The sequence below is a fragment of the Acartia tonsa genome, chromosome 9 (assembly GCF_053477335.1).
Source record: "Acartia tonsa isolate MP-2025a chromosome 9, ASM5347733v1, whole genome shotgun sequence".
In the NCBI taxonomy this organism is placed as follows: Eukaryota; Metazoa; Arthropoda; class Copepoda; order Calanoida; family Acartiidae; genus Acartia; species Acartia tonsa.
In genome coordinates this window covers 11,485,654-11,502,329 of record NC_137268.1, presented here as the reverse complement: position 1 = coordinate 11,502,329, position 16,676 = coordinate 11,485,654, and the positions used below count along the sequence as shown (strand labels likewise).

The 16,676-nt window shown below is 31.4% G+C and overlaps 1 protein-coding gene across 1 annotated transcript in view; it reads left to right on the top strand.

Moving 5' to 3' along the window:
* Nucleotides 1–276: 276 nt before the first annotated feature.
* LOC145327719 (uncharacterized) overlaps nucleotides 277–16,676 on the top strand; it is a 32,805-nt gene continuing 16,405 nt past the window's right edge. Inside the window, exons 1-7 of the mRNA XM_080171274.1 lie at nucleotides 277–371; nucleotides 5,175–5,228; nucleotides 7,219–7,298; nucleotides 8,258–8,331; nucleotides 11,915–12,005; nucleotides 13,341–13,473; nucleotides 16,116–16,201. Of these exons, the coding sequence (XP_080027400.1) occupies nucleotides 284–371; nucleotides 5,175–5,228; nucleotides 7,219–7,298; nucleotides 8,258–8,331; nucleotides 11,915–12,005; nucleotides 13,341–13,473; nucleotides 16,116–16,201 (606 nt within the window). The 5' untranslated portion in view covers nucleotides 277–283. The remainder of the gene's footprint in view (nucleotides 372–5,174; nucleotides 5,229–7,218; nucleotides 7,299–8,257; nucleotides 8,332–11,914; nucleotides 12,006–13,340; nucleotides 13,474–16,115; nucleotides 16,202–16,676) is intronic.

Genomic DNA, 16,676 nt, shown 5'->3' with positions numbered 1-16,676 from the left:
TAGGATGTTTGTCCCTTTAGGTGGTTTGTCGCATTAGGGGGTATGTCGTTTAGGAGGTTTGTCGCATTAGGATGTATGTCGCATTATGAGGTTTAGGACGTTTGTCGCATTAGGACGTTTGTCCCTTTAGGAGGTTTGTCGGTGTACCTTCTAAACAAAACTTGAGTTGATGTTAAAGCCGCAGTAGATCTTATTTGAAAACATTTAAAGACATTGGGACAATAAGACAAACCTACTATAGAATGTATTTTTAAATTTTATCATAATTTCAGAACAAGATAAAATGTATGGACTAGTAAGAGTGCCGAGCCCTGCAGCGCATTCTCTAATACCCCTCCTACTCTTTATACTACTATCTCTGGACGGAGCAGGTTAGTAAGAGTGCCGAGCCATGCTACACCACCACTCCGACGTTTGTCACTCCTGCGTTTGTCCTAATATTTGTCATAATTTAATAGCAGTTTGATATTAAAATGCATTTGATAGTAATATATAAAGTAAAAAATTTGACAGGCTATCTGAAGGAAATAGGATATAAAAGGTTATTAGGAAAGATAGACTGCTAAAAATATCAAAATTAAACAAAATGGTTTAGAACAATTTTAATGTATTTAAAATGATACTCTGACTAATGTGTAACTTTTTTATACACCTCTTTGATATTTCAGTACAATTTCTACAATTTTTCTAGAATTGTAATTACAATAAGGAAATATACAGATTTTCCAACTTCAAATGAAATAATATTCAAATTAAGCAAAGTCTATTAAATGATTTTCCCTCTTTATCGCAGATTTAATGGATTAAGTCTGAAACATAAAAAAAGATTGTGTTTTACTTGTAGGCAGGGGACATTGGACTGTAAATTACACTAGTACCCAAAGTTTTAATAACTAGGTTATCCTATTTATTGGTCCAAAAACTTTGATTACTTTTATTGAATTTTTATTGCTTGGTTCCAAACTAGTAGTTTCAAACTTTTCAACCAATAGTTTTAACTTTATAGAGGTAAGCGAAGACCATTTGACCAGATTTGAGGGATGACAACATCCATTAAAGCGAAGGACATACTAACAAAGTAACTCTCTTATTTCCGAAATGATCCGAATGAACTGTGCAGAGCACTAATTATGCCAATATCATAATTCATGCAAATCTGATAATTTGCAAGGAATAGAAACCAACTTTCAGGAAACTGTCAGCAAAACGATAATAACCCCCCCCCCCCCCCCCCCCTACTTCGCACCTTATATGTATCTACTTTTTATTTAAGAAAATAAACTCAAGTGACTTTTAACAAAATATTTTATTTCACATATTGCCTGTTGTTGTCTTGAATGGACCTGGAATTGTTATAATACCAGGAACTTGAAATTTTAATTTACCTGCTAATTAGCTGTTTTTCAAAGGCCCATTACGAATCGGGACTGGGTCCTTGCCATGTAGGGAAAAGATGGTATATACCTGATATCCCCTTTTATTTTTCTTTAATTTTAAACCAATACAAGTTATCAACTTACGGTTCATCAACATTATCTAAACTGGCAACAATTTGTTGAATTTAAATTAGATAAACAAGACCTACTTTAAGAGTTGCAACTATTTGGTTGAGAAAATTTAAAATAATTATGTATTTCATATTAAGAAATTAGAAATGAGATATATGACATTAAAATACTAGTAGCTTGGCCCAACGAAGGGAGTATTTTAAAATTGATGAAACTATTGTTATTTGATTATGATTATTGAGATATTTTTTTTTTGAAATGTTAGTATTATTTGGTTATCTGGAATCCTATTGTATAAGATAAATCAATATTCAACCTCAATTAAGATAAATGAAATAAACACCTTCTATCAGATTTGTTAAAAAAAATAATTCACCGTAAATTTTTAATAAAATTTAAATTCTAAAGTTTTAAAACTAACAAATGAAGGATTGTATTTATACATATATTGTTTGGAACAGTGTAATTTGCAAAATATTGTCCCCTTCATCCCTGATGAACTAAGATTTGCAGATATTTTTAGTCTTTTCTTTTCATGAAAATTTACTTCCTTGTTTTCAATAGAATCATCCAATAAAACTAAAACACATCCTAATCAAATTCACCTTGAACATTCTGTTTCCAAATAATCTCATTTGTAGAATATTGTTTCATATTGTTGATCTGATTTGGAATGTGGAAAGGTATTTGAGTGATGAACAGTAATGGAATCCTCCAATATACCTCAAACTTTAGTTGTGAAACACTGACTTACCTACCTTGAGCTATTTCTTTATAATGAATATTATTAATCCTGATATAAAAGTAATAGGATCTTTATTTTTCTATCTGTAGGAGCTTACAAACCGCTGAACCGATATGGTTCCCCCTTCACTTCAAGTACCCCTAGATATTTTGCTTTAGATATTTTGCTTTAAACAGAAAACTTTACAACTTTATTTATAGCTTGTTGCTTGGCCCCTACGGAAAGGAAGGGCGGGGAGAGATAGATAATTATCTAGAACTAAACCAAAATTATTTATAAACCTTTCCAGAAAATTACAACCTATTCGGAATAGAAAATTCAGAGATCTTTAGCTTCATACAAAAAAAAAACCTTACTACCTCATATACTATGGATCTGTTGTGCTTGGCTATTTTAATAAGGCAGAACGTTCTCCAAAAATAGCTTAAAACTAGTCCTAAGTATATAGATTTTGTAACAAATAGAAGTTAGGGGGGGTTAATGTAGATCTCAATATAAGTTCATAGGAACTTTACAAAATTTCTGACAACATATTTCAGATACCAATGAATCTAGAAAGCTAAGAAATTCCTTCCTGGATTTATAGAACAAAATGAGATCAAATCAAATATAAAGAGACCAATTAAATCCAGCAGTAAACAACAAATGCATTAATTTATAAAAATATGTATCGTATCGTGTTAGTTCAATTTTTGGGAGGCGGTCTTAGTAAATACCAATTTATATATTTTTTAGATTAATTCATTTGTTGGTTTTACTAGGATTAAATCTATCAATTTTTGTTCTTTTTTACATTTTTGAAAAAAAATAACCTTTTTATTAAGAAAATAATTTATCCTAATTTTGTCAAGCAAACAAATGCCAAGAAAAATAATTTCTTGCATATTTTTTCAAAACAAAAACAATTATAGTTTTGCAAAACTACACCACGTTTTTATTTTTGATGGGGTGAAACTTTTCTTTGATTAAACAGTGTGTTTTTTGACGGTCCTATCATATTGTTATTCATATTATCTTTCATCGTATTAAAGACAGCTTTCCAAGGATTTTAAAATCCATAATGGCTGAGAACCGGTTCTAATCCAGCGGATATTGATCAGTTTCAAAGCTATACTGGAAAGGACTATCCTTCAAATGTTTACAAAAAAAATCTGCCACAGATCATTTTATATCTTTTTTTTATAAAGTAGTAAGATTTTTTGTTTGTCCGTTCCGCCGTTGTCAGATATATTCGCTAGCAGCTGAATCGAAAGAGTTATCCATTTTAAAGAGGCTTTGCTTATGTCTAAGAATGGTTTAATTTAGGCTATTTCATATTTAGATTTGAGTCTTAATATGGTTTTGGGCAATATGTCTTACCCCACCCTCTCTCTTCAAAACAGAGCCATTTGATGCTTGGAGTTAGGCAACTATTAAATTATTTACATAACATAATTAAAACCTAGTCCTTGGACATTTGTATTCTTGTTTCTTTTATTTAGTTGTATTACAAATAAAAATGAATTCAACAAAAAATTGACCAAATCATTTAGGAAATGCATTGCCAACAAAATAAAACTTTTTCTATATTCAAATCATAACAAGGATGAAAACATCCATAAGGTGCGAAGCACCATAAGAGGTCAAAACATCAAAAAAAATATCGAAACCTGTCTTTCATATACGTTATTTATAGGTAATAATATTAATATAGAAGCAGCTTATAGTGCCTATAAAAAATGACGTCATACAATACAAATGACCAATGATAGGCCAGTATACATTTTACCATTTGTCAATAAAAATGTAAACTGCCCTATCATTGGTCATTTTTTTTAAAGCTTGACATCATTCTTTATAGGCACTTCATTTATATTCTTAGCATGACTGATAGACAAACGAACCGAAAAATTATGTACTTAATGCTCAGACGAATGGCAATAAATGTCAGGGATCTTAGAGGATAAGACAAAGGATGAAAAATATATGTACATCTGCAATCAAAACTATTGGTTGAAAAGTTTAAACACTGCTAATTTGTGTTGGTCTAAAGCTGTATATTCTTTTGAATGACCGAATAAACAGAAATGACAGAGTCAGAATATTCTGGGGAAAAGGAAAAAAGAAGAAGAAATAAAAGGATATAGGTTTAATTCAATAATGCAAGGCTTATACAGGCTTGTACAGGCTTGTACTCTTAGCAAATAAATCAATACAAATTTTAATATATTAGTATTTCTAGTTTTATTATGGATGTCTCTCTTTATCTCTCTCAGAATCTCGGTCTGTGTGCTCCGAAGGACCAGACTAACCTCTGAACCGATATGGTTCTTCTTTACAATGTAGCAATTCACAGGTCGTGGGAAGTTTATAATCATTTTGGGGATGGGTACCACAACCATCCCAAGAAAAATATGACACCCCAAAAAAAAATTTTACAATTACCATTTTGAGGGGCGGCTATACTACAAGCCGATTCTTTTGTTATTTCAATAAAAACCCCGAACAAGTAAAACATCATAGATTCCTGGAAGGTTAGGCTAGGGTTTTTGTTTTTAGCAAACTGAAGTCGTATGTTACTTTTCCATTCCCCTTGAATTTCTGTTTATTTATTGATGACGTGACATAGCTAGTTAACTGGGTAACTTAATAATTTTCCTAGAATCAAGATATTTTCAAAATATTTATTTCATATTGACACACAAATTGACATGCCGACTATATCGCATTAAACTAAAGTGGTCGTAGCTGATATTCTATCGACATTGCGTTTTCTTAGTGACTTTATGACTACTAAACTTGATAAAGAATTCAAAACAAACTATCAGTAGATGCGAAGCTAATAATTCTATGTCTGTTCATCTGTACGTATGTAAAGCTGTTTCTATTTACATATTTTTTTTATAGAATTGTTCTTGTTAATTTTGATTTTCTTTTTTTAGGTGTCGTAGGGATTAGAAATGTCGTCGTGAATCTACCTGCTGTGGCTACCTTAGGTAAAGATAGATAGATAGATAGAAATTTAGATAGGTATAAATCAGGGATCGGAAGCCGCGCCTCAGCCGCGCATAAGCCTCAGTTTTAAACCTGCTTGTGAGCATAAAAAGAAATTTTAGAAAGAAGGATTGTCTGCTAAAGAGCAGTTTTATACATCCAGCTGAATTTTATAGTGATAAAATAAAGATTGCACTGAGGCTTACACGCGGCTTCCGATCCCTGGTATAAATGTAAGGAATAAAAAGTTTGGTATATAATTGTATGTTGTATAAATACCTTTACAATATATCAAATCCTTGTACTAGGGTATTTGGGTGGATCACACCACCCATTAATAAAATTGAGATAAAATACGACCCAATAATCAAGTTTAGTTATTTGGGGGCCTATTCGTGTTTTTAGCTATGAAGTATGATTCTACAGGTGTCAGAGTATATTTTTGATATACCTTTTTTCAAAAAAAGGTTAAAAATAGTTTAACAGAATTGCCCCAGAGACGTTCAAATTATTGGTTGAAAACTTTGGACACTGTTAGCTTGAAACCAACCAATCAAATTAACTAGATTTTTATGCTAAAGAGTAAGATATGTGGTTTTAAAAAATTGGGTATTTGTGTATTTTATATTTGCCCTCCCTCTCATGGTTAAAGGGTATTGTGATATATAAATGTGAGTGCAAGTTAGAATATATAAGGAAGTGCATTGTATTTATGAACGATATACATCACAACAGGATATTTTACAGGGAGGAAGGGGACAATGGGCTGTTTATTACACTAGTCCCCAAAGTTTTTATATTAATGCTTTCTTATTCATTGCCTTTAACAACTTTGGGGACTTTTATTGAATTTTGATTGGTTATTTCATTGAGTTAAGTGTCCAAACGTTTCAACTTCTAATCTTCTAAAGGGATAATTTTGTGTATCACCATTGGTGTTGTACATTAATTTATCGGTCATTGGCTTATCCCTTTAGATCCCTGATATTCTCTCGTATAGGAGTTTATATAATTTTACCAAAAGTTTTTATTCTAACTAGCAGCTACGCCCCTAGAATATTGGATCACTATATTCGAAGGGACTAGAAAAGAAGTTTAAAACAATCCCAAGACTTTAAAGTTTAAATCTGTGAATAAAATAGCCTGAAACCTTGACAGGATCTACTTTACTTTATATAACAGGATATACTTATTTATGTATGTTACCTAAGATCCTGTAAACGGCTGAAACGGTCGATCCTACATTATTAAAGATGAAAAGCAGAAGGACGAACATACAGACATATGAACGATGGACAGATGTACAAACGGACGGATGGACAAATGGACAATCAGACAGATGAACAGACGGACATCTTATTACTTAACATTTAGTATCATAATTTTTACATAAACTCTAATAGATATGAATGCATGATTCCATTTCTAACAGATGAACAGACTGACAGATATACAGACAGACAGATGGACAAATGTTCTGTCGGACAGACGGACAGGCTGACATCTTACTACTGAACATTTTGAATAGATTCATTATCTTTACATGAACTCCCATAGAGATATGAATGCATGATTCCATTTCTAATTCATTCAGGTTTTTCCTATCGTACTTAGATATTATATAAACTTATTCTACTAGACTATTGGGAATAAGAAACCCCCTAATTTTTTTTTTGGGGGGGGGGAGGAGCGGCAAGTTGAAAAGAAAAAGAATATTTGTCACAGGGTGAGGGCTTTTCATCTTAGGGGGAGATGGTATATACAAAGCATAACTTTTAATTAGCTAAAATCTGAATAACAAGGACAATTATATCCATTAGCTTCGTAGCAATGTAAGGAGCTCAAATATTAAGAAATAAAGTTTTGAAAAGGAATTTTAAGGGATTGTTTTTGATTTTTTGGGATGTATCATAAATCACAAAATATAATTCGTCAATTGCCTTCCAATAATTTCAATTGGTATTGCCTCCCTTAATTATTAATTTATTTTAGGTTCTAATGTAAAGCTGGAATGTAGTTTTGATATGGAGAATGAAACCCTGTACAGTATAAAGCTATACAAAGGAAGTCAGGTGGGTTTTTATTTGATTTGACAACTCTATCATTAACCTTATTTGTATGTCCCTTTATTCTTTACATTTTTAGGGACCTAAGGGATATGACAATAGTCGGTAAATTGATGTACATCCCCAATAATGATACATTAAATTACCCCTTATGTAGATTATAATTAGTGGTTGAAACGTTTGAAGATCAACCAATAAAATTCAATAAAAGTTTTATAAACATTATCATTTGTTGGCTTAAAACATTGGGGGTACTTAATTGGTTGGTTCAAACTAAAAGTATATAAACTTTTCCACCAATAATTTAGATCTTCTACAGAAGGGTAATTTTGTGTATCTTTGTTGAGGATGTACATTCATTTTTTGTACATTATTGTACATTGTCTAAGTCCTAGATTAAACCGTCTATTTATTATCATTTTTCCATCAAATTATACTCTATCAGAAAAAAACTCTCTGTTGTATTATATAGCTAGAACTATATAAACCCCGGTCCTGATTTGCAAAATGTTTGAAGAATCTGGAACTATTATAAATAATAATATGTTAATTAAAGTAGGCTAAGCTCCCCACCACTATACCAAGCTTGGCATTTATTAATGCATCTTTTCTCATTTTAGTTCGTTCACCTTTCTCGGGTTTTTTCTTTGTTTATTTTTTTATAAATCTTCATTTTCCTGGATTTTTTAAAAGTAAAGCCTTTCTATAATTAGGGTCGTCCGTCCGTCCGTACTTCAGTTAGTAATGGTTAGCTCTTTCCTTAATTTAGACATGTATGAATTTTCCTATCGATTTCAAACTTTGCATGATGACAGTTAGGTATGATTTAGGAGCCGTAGCAACTCTATAATCGTTTCAAATATGTGGATTTTAACTATTTGTATGATACAATTATCCTATTTATCCATCAAGGTGGAAAACTCCTGAAAATAGGCATTAAGATATATAAATACATTTTTATTTAGGAATTTTTGCACTTCATTCCTGAGTTCAGACCTCCACACAGCGTGTATAAAGTCAGAGGTGTTCTAGTTACAGGGTAAGTGTAAACATTCATTTTGTCTGTCTGTCTGTCCTTCTGCCTGTAATGAAAGGGTGGTAATATTTTTTTATACTGTAGTTCAGTCCTCCACACAGCGTGTATAAAGTCAGAGGTGTTCTAGTTATGGGTAAGTTTACCTATTTATATTCTGTCTGTCAACTTGCCTGTAATGATAAGATGGTCCTATTTTTTATACTGGAGTTCAGCCCTCCACACAGCGTGTACACTGTCAGAGGTGTTCTAGTTACTGGGTAAGTTTACATGTTTGTTCTGTGTCTGTCTGTCTGTCTGTCCTTCTGCCTGTAATGATAGGGTGGTACTATTCTATTTACTGGAGTTGAGTCCTCCACATTGCGTGTACAAAGTCAGAGGTGTTCTAGTTACTGGGCAAGTATACAAATTTGTTTTGTGTTTGTCTGTCTGTCCTTCTGCCTGTAATGATAGGGTGGTAATATTTTTTTATACTGGAGTTCAGACCTCCAGGCTCCACATAGTGTTTATAACGTCAGAGGTGTTCTAGTTACTGGGTAACATTTTTGAAATGGTGATTTATAGTCAGTTTATGTACCATATAATAAGTGAAACAAAAAAGACAGAAATAACAAATATCCTACATGTTTAGATTTAGGAATAATATGTTTGGCCGAATTATCGTAATTGACGTCATATTTCCTTCTAATATGACGTCCATCTCAGGATATTTCGGCCAAAACATTTGAACATTTATCCTTTTTGGGAGACACTATAATTAGCTTCCATTTGTTAATGTTCGTTTAATGTCTAATTTACTGATTTCCCTCTTTTTGAATATTATCATCCTTGGTTCAAATAAAAATTATTTTCCTATTTTTTTAAAGTGGAGTGGAGGGTAAGTGTAATTGCCTTCATTTTTGTTAGATCTGCAAAATGTGCCTTTGACAAAGATCTTAGATAAGGAAATGTATTCTAGAATGTAATCAGTAGATCATACAAGACATAAATAAATAATGGTACTACGTCAAACACTAGATACGTCAAACAGGAGATGCGACAAACGCTAGACAGACAAACAGTAGATGCGTCAAACGCTAGACAGACAAACAATAGATACGTCAAACACTAGACTACGACAAACAGTAGAATTTGCCATTTCGCGACAAACAGTAGAATTTTTAAAGTGCGACAAACACTAGAAGCGACATAAACTAAAATTTAAAATTATAAAATATTCAAACATTTTTTCGTTCATAAATACTAAATTTATATTTCTATTAATGCAGAGATCTAATGGGATAAGATAATGGCCGTAAAAATCTATGTACAGCCACTACAGCAAAAAAAGTGGTTGAAACGTTAAAACATTCAACTTATTAAACCAACCAATCATAATTCATTAAAGTAACAAAATAACCATATCAGTTCTTATTTTATTTGCATTTTAAGTTTTGAAAATAAAAAGAATATTTTTTTGGTGGGGGGGAGATACCCTCCACAAAATTAGTTCAAAACTTTCCCTGGACACATATGAAGCTTCACTGCAAAGAAGTACCATATCGGTATAGCGGTTAGTGAGATCCTTTGCTACAGACAAGAAAAAGCGGATTACTTTATATAATAGGATTAATTCTAGCGTTTGTCGTAACTATTGTTTGTCGCCTTTAGAAAAAATCTAGTGTTTGTCATATTCTAGCGTTTGTCGCATTCTAGTGTTTGTCGTATCTAGCGAATGTCGTGTCTAGGGTTTGTCTGTCTACTGTTTGTCTGTCTAGCGTTTGTCGCATCTATTGTTTGACGTATCTAGGGTTTGACGTAGTACCATAAATAATATCTCTATGTGAAATCATGAATAAAGTCCAGAAATCTAAAGGGATAAGACAATGGCCGATAATTTGATGTACATCCGCAGTGATGATATAAAATATTACCCCATCTATAAATTACAATTAGTGATTAAAATGTTTGGACACTCAACTTAAAGAACCCATCAATTAAAATTAAATAAAAGTCACCAAAGTTGTTATGCCAATGAATATGAAAACTTTATTATAAAACTTTGGGTACTAGTGTAATAAACAGCCCAATGTCCCCTCCCTCTCTGCATAGCGTCATTTAAAGCAATATCAATTCTTTTAAACCATGGAAAATAATTAACTTTGCTGTCATCAGTAAATATTTTGTCTTTAAGAAATTATTTTTTCTCTTAAAAAGTTATTTTATTCGTTGGCTGAAAACTTTTGGTAGTTTCAAATAATTTTGGTTTGTGGGTTAAAACAATCAATGTCAAAATTTTCCAACAAAACAAAATCATCCATTATTTTGTTTTTTTTTAAATCCCTGAATTTTAATTCTAAAGCTTTTTTTCAAGAAAATTTATTTCTAGCTTTGAAAAGGGAGAAAGTGTAGGATGGTGTTCTATCAACTATCGCCAATTTACAGATTCTTAAAAAACAAGTTTTTGCTTATTTATAACGTTCATAGAAGGCATTTTTTTCAGTAATTTTTCTGAACGTCCTGAACAACATTAAAAGAGTCATTAAAATTATAAATGTGCTAAATCGAATAATTCTGAGCTGCGCGTATTATATAGCTTATTTCTTAAGTGCAATTTAGGGTAATTTTTTATAATAAAAAAAAGAAGCTTGGTTGTACTGCCAGCCGTTTGACCGTAAGCTGCCTCAAATGTTTCGTCCATATTTCAAACTTGTTACACATAGATTTTGCTTTGATTGAAATCCTTAAATCATATTAAAGGCAGAGAGGGATAAGGTAAAAAATTAATGTAAACTCCAAATAACAATAAACGCAATGACTCCTTAAAATCTTGAATAAGTTTGCACATTGCCGGTTTGATCCAAGCAATCAACACAAACAAAAATGTTGCAAAAGTTTTTATGCCAACCATTGAGAGATATTGGGGACCATTAACTGTCGCTCCTGTTTCAAAATTTGCTTCATTGCATACATAAGTTTTAAAGGATAAAAAACCGTTTTTTTTGTGTAATTGCAAGGACACCGTGTAAGATATGAGACAGATCAAATATTAAATGTAGAAAAGCAAATATAAAATATCATTCACAAATTGCATTTAGAATATGAAAAAGATGGATTTTTTCAGTTTTTAGACACATATATATTATGATTTTTATCATATAAGAAGAATAAACAGAGATGGGTAAAATTAATCCCCCCCCCCCCATCCCCTATTTGACTCAATAAAAATAAGGAGAATGCCATTTCTTCTTTATGTTACTTACGTTGGGTTCTAACCATGCAGTTCTAACACAAGAAATACTAACCTCCTAACGCTCATAAAACATATACATTTGTCCGTAGATATGTAAATGGTAATTGAAGGACAGGACAAAAAATTAAAGGGAAGTAGCTAGTAAAAAGTCCCTCAACATATTATGACGTCATACGGTAGAATAACCAATGAGAGGCCAGCATAAATTTTACCATTGGTTTATACTGGCCTCTCATTGGCTATTTTATCGTATGACGTCATAATTCAAAATAGATCCACTAATTTTAATAATCAATTTCAATTTAATTTCAATTTAGGAAAGCTGTCCCTAACACTGATAACTCATTTATTTTTCAGGACCAATCTTTCCTTGAATTCTCTTGAATTTTCTTACAATCACGAGGACCAGATTGATCACCCGTCTCTGCCACTATTAAAGAAATTAAAGGTGGGTACTAGACACTTTTTTATTCCTGTATGTCGATGGACCATGACTTGCAGTGGTGCAGGGATGGAACAATTGACTGGTTTATGGACCATTTTTAAATTGTCATGAATCATGATTACTGAAAAGCATTTGGCAACTAATAATAGAATTTCTGTAATCTTCTAATTTTAATTCAACAATTTTGAAATCTTTGCTCATATGCATATTCTTGTACACTTTTTACTATTTTTTTTTTTTCATCAAACCTATAATATATTTTTTTCTTATTATTCTCGTATGCACAATCCATACCTTTTCTAAAACCTCATCCAGCTAAATTGTCTAGGTTCACGGGGCCTGGTTTTCAAGTGCAGCTACTCTTTAAGTTTAAATAAATTGAGTTGATTAATATGTTTTCTGTCTATGAAAGTCTCAGCTTAAGGAAACTGTTTTTTTTTTATTAATTAGAGTAGCTCAGCGCTTTAGCTATTTTTAAGTAAAACATTATCTGTTTTTCTTAGATATTAATGTAATTTAATTATCATTATTTTAATATTTTTGTTATTTAAGTTAATTTCAGAAGTTTTTATCTTGTATGAAGTATGATAAAGTAAACTTTTTCACATAGCCCATGTTTGATAGAATATTGCAGCTTTAAGTGGATATTAGAATCTAAAAAATTAGATTTAACCATCTCTGTTAGCCCCAAGGTCCAGGCTAACAAAATTGGTATATTCACTCCTTTATTGTTCAAAATTTGTTTTCTTACTTGTATATCATAATTTTCCAATACAATCCAATCTAGTTTTCATGACAGCTTTTTGCTGGTGTTGCTTAACAGGGTACAGGCCTTGTGGGTAGGAATGCAATGCATTTTATCATGTTTAGCTGTATATGCGTATAACTATGCATTACATTACACAGGAATGTGAAAGTGGTTTAGGAAAAAATGTATCACATTTTTTTGTCAACATATGCGTGTGAGTTGCAGCAATTTTACACAAGGATGTCATATTACAGATGTACATTAACCCAATGTAGCCAATTCTTCCTTTGTTGGCATGCTGGATTAGATCCAGTTCCATGAACTACTGAAAGTCATGTATCATATTGTATTAAAGTTAATTTTCAACACACAAAACAAATAAAAATCTCTGTTTTTTGTGTCAAAAAAACATCTAATTTTCTTTTTAGTATCTTTGGAAAACTATCTACAATACTGTAGTCTAAAATATAAATCTAGGTTTAATAATGTAAATATAGGTAATTGTTTTAAAGAGTACAAACATATAGATAAAGGAAATTGAAATTCATAAATATTTTGCAAACAATAAAATTCTAATTTATTTTTGTTAGGTTGGTATTGGTGTTCTCCATGCAGAACTATTGAATGTTGACCTGTTCAGCCAAGGGGTGTACACATGTGAAATTTCAGCTGACTCCCCTTCATGGGATACTGGTATAGCCTCTCAAAGATTGCATGTGCTAGGTAGGTATTATTTTTTCCATAAATTCCAAACGAGTTCTTAGGAACTTATGTGAATTAAATATTACACATTTATTTTGATGTATCATACTAATCAAGGCAGATTCGCCTTATTGAAATACTGGTATAGCTTTTCAAAGATTTTTTAAGCTAGGTAGATATTAATATTTGCTCAAGTTCATAAGAGTTGTTAAGCGCGGCGCCTACGTAAATTAAATATTGTAAAATTTGTTTAATGTTGCATAGCAAAAAAGGATAGATTTGACTTCTGGGAAAGTGGTATAGCTTCTGAAAGATTACATGTAATAGGTAAATATTACCATTTTCTCAACTTCTATAAGAGTTGTTTGGTACCTATGTAAAATAAAGAATAAATAGTGAATATTTGAATTTTTAAAGATAATAGGTAGATTAAAGAAAAGATATACTACCAACTACTGTTAGGATTGTCCTCTTCCAATGATTTCAAACCTTGCAAATGGATTTCTGTAGCAATTGGAAAAAATCTGGTAGGCTGAAAATCTTCAATATTTAAAAAGCTCTCACTCTTATTGTTAACTGTCTGGCTTTTTGAGCTTTGACATTGTCATCTTCGTTTTAAATTGTCCTTTGTTTTCATTCTTCATGATGAATAAAGAAACTTTTTGAAAAGAGATTATGTATGTCAATTGTATGGAGGAATATAAAAAAATTACCAAACAAATGAAACAAAATATTCTGTACACCCAAACAAACTTCATTGTATGCCCTAGAAAAGAAAAAGTATTATAAGGTTTGCATATATTGGTTGGAGAGTTAAGAAATTATGGAAAAGCTTTAATAGGATATATGGACATCAAGCTTAATGTGTTGGTCTAAGGCAGTTTTTTGTCCTGTTAAACATTCTTTCTACTCTTATTACAAATGTTGCTCATCTGACATAGTAGCAGTAAGTATAATTTTAAAAGCCCTAGTTTATACGTAACTTTGGCTTAGTTTCGAACCCATCACCTTAGTATTTACATACAGATTCTTTGTTTTATAGTTCTTACCCATATCAAACTATTTTTTGTAAAGATCTTCTACTGTAAAAGTTCCTAAAGTGGCTCTCTGGCCCAATACAGAAAAATGAGCATGCAATGACCAATAGATTTACATAATAGAGTATTAATCTTAGCAACAATAGGTCTTTATCAATTGATTTTCATTTCTTCCTTTCAGACAATATATTTTTTTGCAAAACAAAATTCTGTAACAAGGAAAGAACAACCATAAGTAAAAAAAACTCATTTACTAAAATAATAAGAACAGCCAAACAGATAAGTTAAAGTTAAATCTTTTCTAGTAATTATAATTTATTGCAGACCAAAAATTCTCAACAAAGAAAATATTAGGCTTTTATCTTTATTAGCCGCTGAGAAAATCAAATGTTTACAATAAAACTACGGAGAGTTGAAGAAAGTACATGTGGATTAATACAAATATTAAAATCTTAAATTGTACAGAAAGAAATAAAATTACCAGAAACCTAATCATAGAAAAGCTTTTCCAGTATGGCATTGAAAATGATTAATGTCCGCTGTATTAGAACCGGTTCTCAGCCATACTGAAAATTATGTATAGGACCCTCTGGAGCTGATAAAACTGCTCATTATTTTTCATTTTAATATACGCAGAAAGCTGTCTATAATGCGATATGGTAAATAAAAATTCTTCAAAAACATATGATAAAGGTGCATTGACTGTTTTCTTATTTTCTAAATTAACAAATACTCTATTTTGTATCCACAAGCCAATGGCCGGAACCAAAAAGTTTGGTTTGGCTCTTCCTACCCTTCCACATCAATCTTTTGGAAAAAAAACTTTTCCTAGATTTCTACTGAGATCTTCCAGATTTTTGTCAGCATTTGTGCAGTCACTTTCATGGCAATATTAAGCTAACCATATTTTACCTAAATAAAAGAACAAATAATCATTTATGGTATTTTTAGGCATATTTAGAAAATGTTATAGGAAGTTTAGTATTTTATTGTAAGCTATGCTATACAAATATAGACATTTTTTCTTGTTGACCACAATTGTTGTTATTTGAATATAGAGTACAAGAGTGTACAAATTGTTTGTTTGTACACAGTACATTTGTAATGTGTACAAAAAAGAAATAAATTGTGTTTTAGAGTTTTAAATATAGACTCCAGCAGTTATAATGAACTAAATTCCCATCATTAGATTTTAATTGGTGGTAGAAAAGTTTAAACACTGCTTATTTCTACCAAGCAATCAATTGTTTTATTAACAGTATCCAAGTTTTTTAGTCAACGAATGAGATAACATGTTTTTAAAACTTTGGTTTTTCATTTAATTTCAATTCCCCTCCCTTACTAGGAAAAATATTAGAGCAACTTTATCAAACGTGAACATCATTTTTTGGTCAGTCCGTTTATCCAGTAGGAGGGTAGGGGATATGGTCAAGAGGGTAGATGGGATAAAGTTGTTATTTTAGCCAGCTATGTGTTTCACTGATAAGAGTATATAAAACTCTGGTGTAAAATAGATGTAATTAAATATCCATGCCAATAGCCCCTCCTCATCTAGAGCACTATATTATCAACTGCTTTACTAAAGTCAAATTGACAATATTTCTCTATATTATATTATATTTTTAGTTGAGCCAGAGAGTAGACCAACAATTCATGGAATTCAAACCTTCTACCGGCCAGGACAAGATGTACAGCTTACCTGTAAAGTTCAGGGATATTTTCTTTCAAGCTTAATTTATCAGTTTTAAAATAAAATTTTGAATCATAAAGCTACTTACTAAGTCATGCAGTCAATAAATCTATTGCTATAATTACATATTTTATCCAGATAACTACCTACCTGGATTCAATTTTGGGGACATTTTCATTTACTAGCAAATTGCTTTCTGCTCTTTTGTAGCGACTTGGCTCTGTTGATATTTCCGGCGCTATTGGCTGATATTCAAAGTGTTTATCAATATCTTTAGATAGACAGACAGACGGACATACAACATTCTTATTGCAAAGTAGATTTTTTGTTTTGTAAAGGTTTTTAATCGGTTCATTAAGGTATATTTAACCACTAAACCGATTGGTGTTTCCTAGTTCTTCACATAGGTTCCTGGATGTTTTTGAAATACTGCCAATTACAGATCCCCTATATTTTATGAGTGCTGTCACTAGTATATTGTAAAGTAAGACACATCT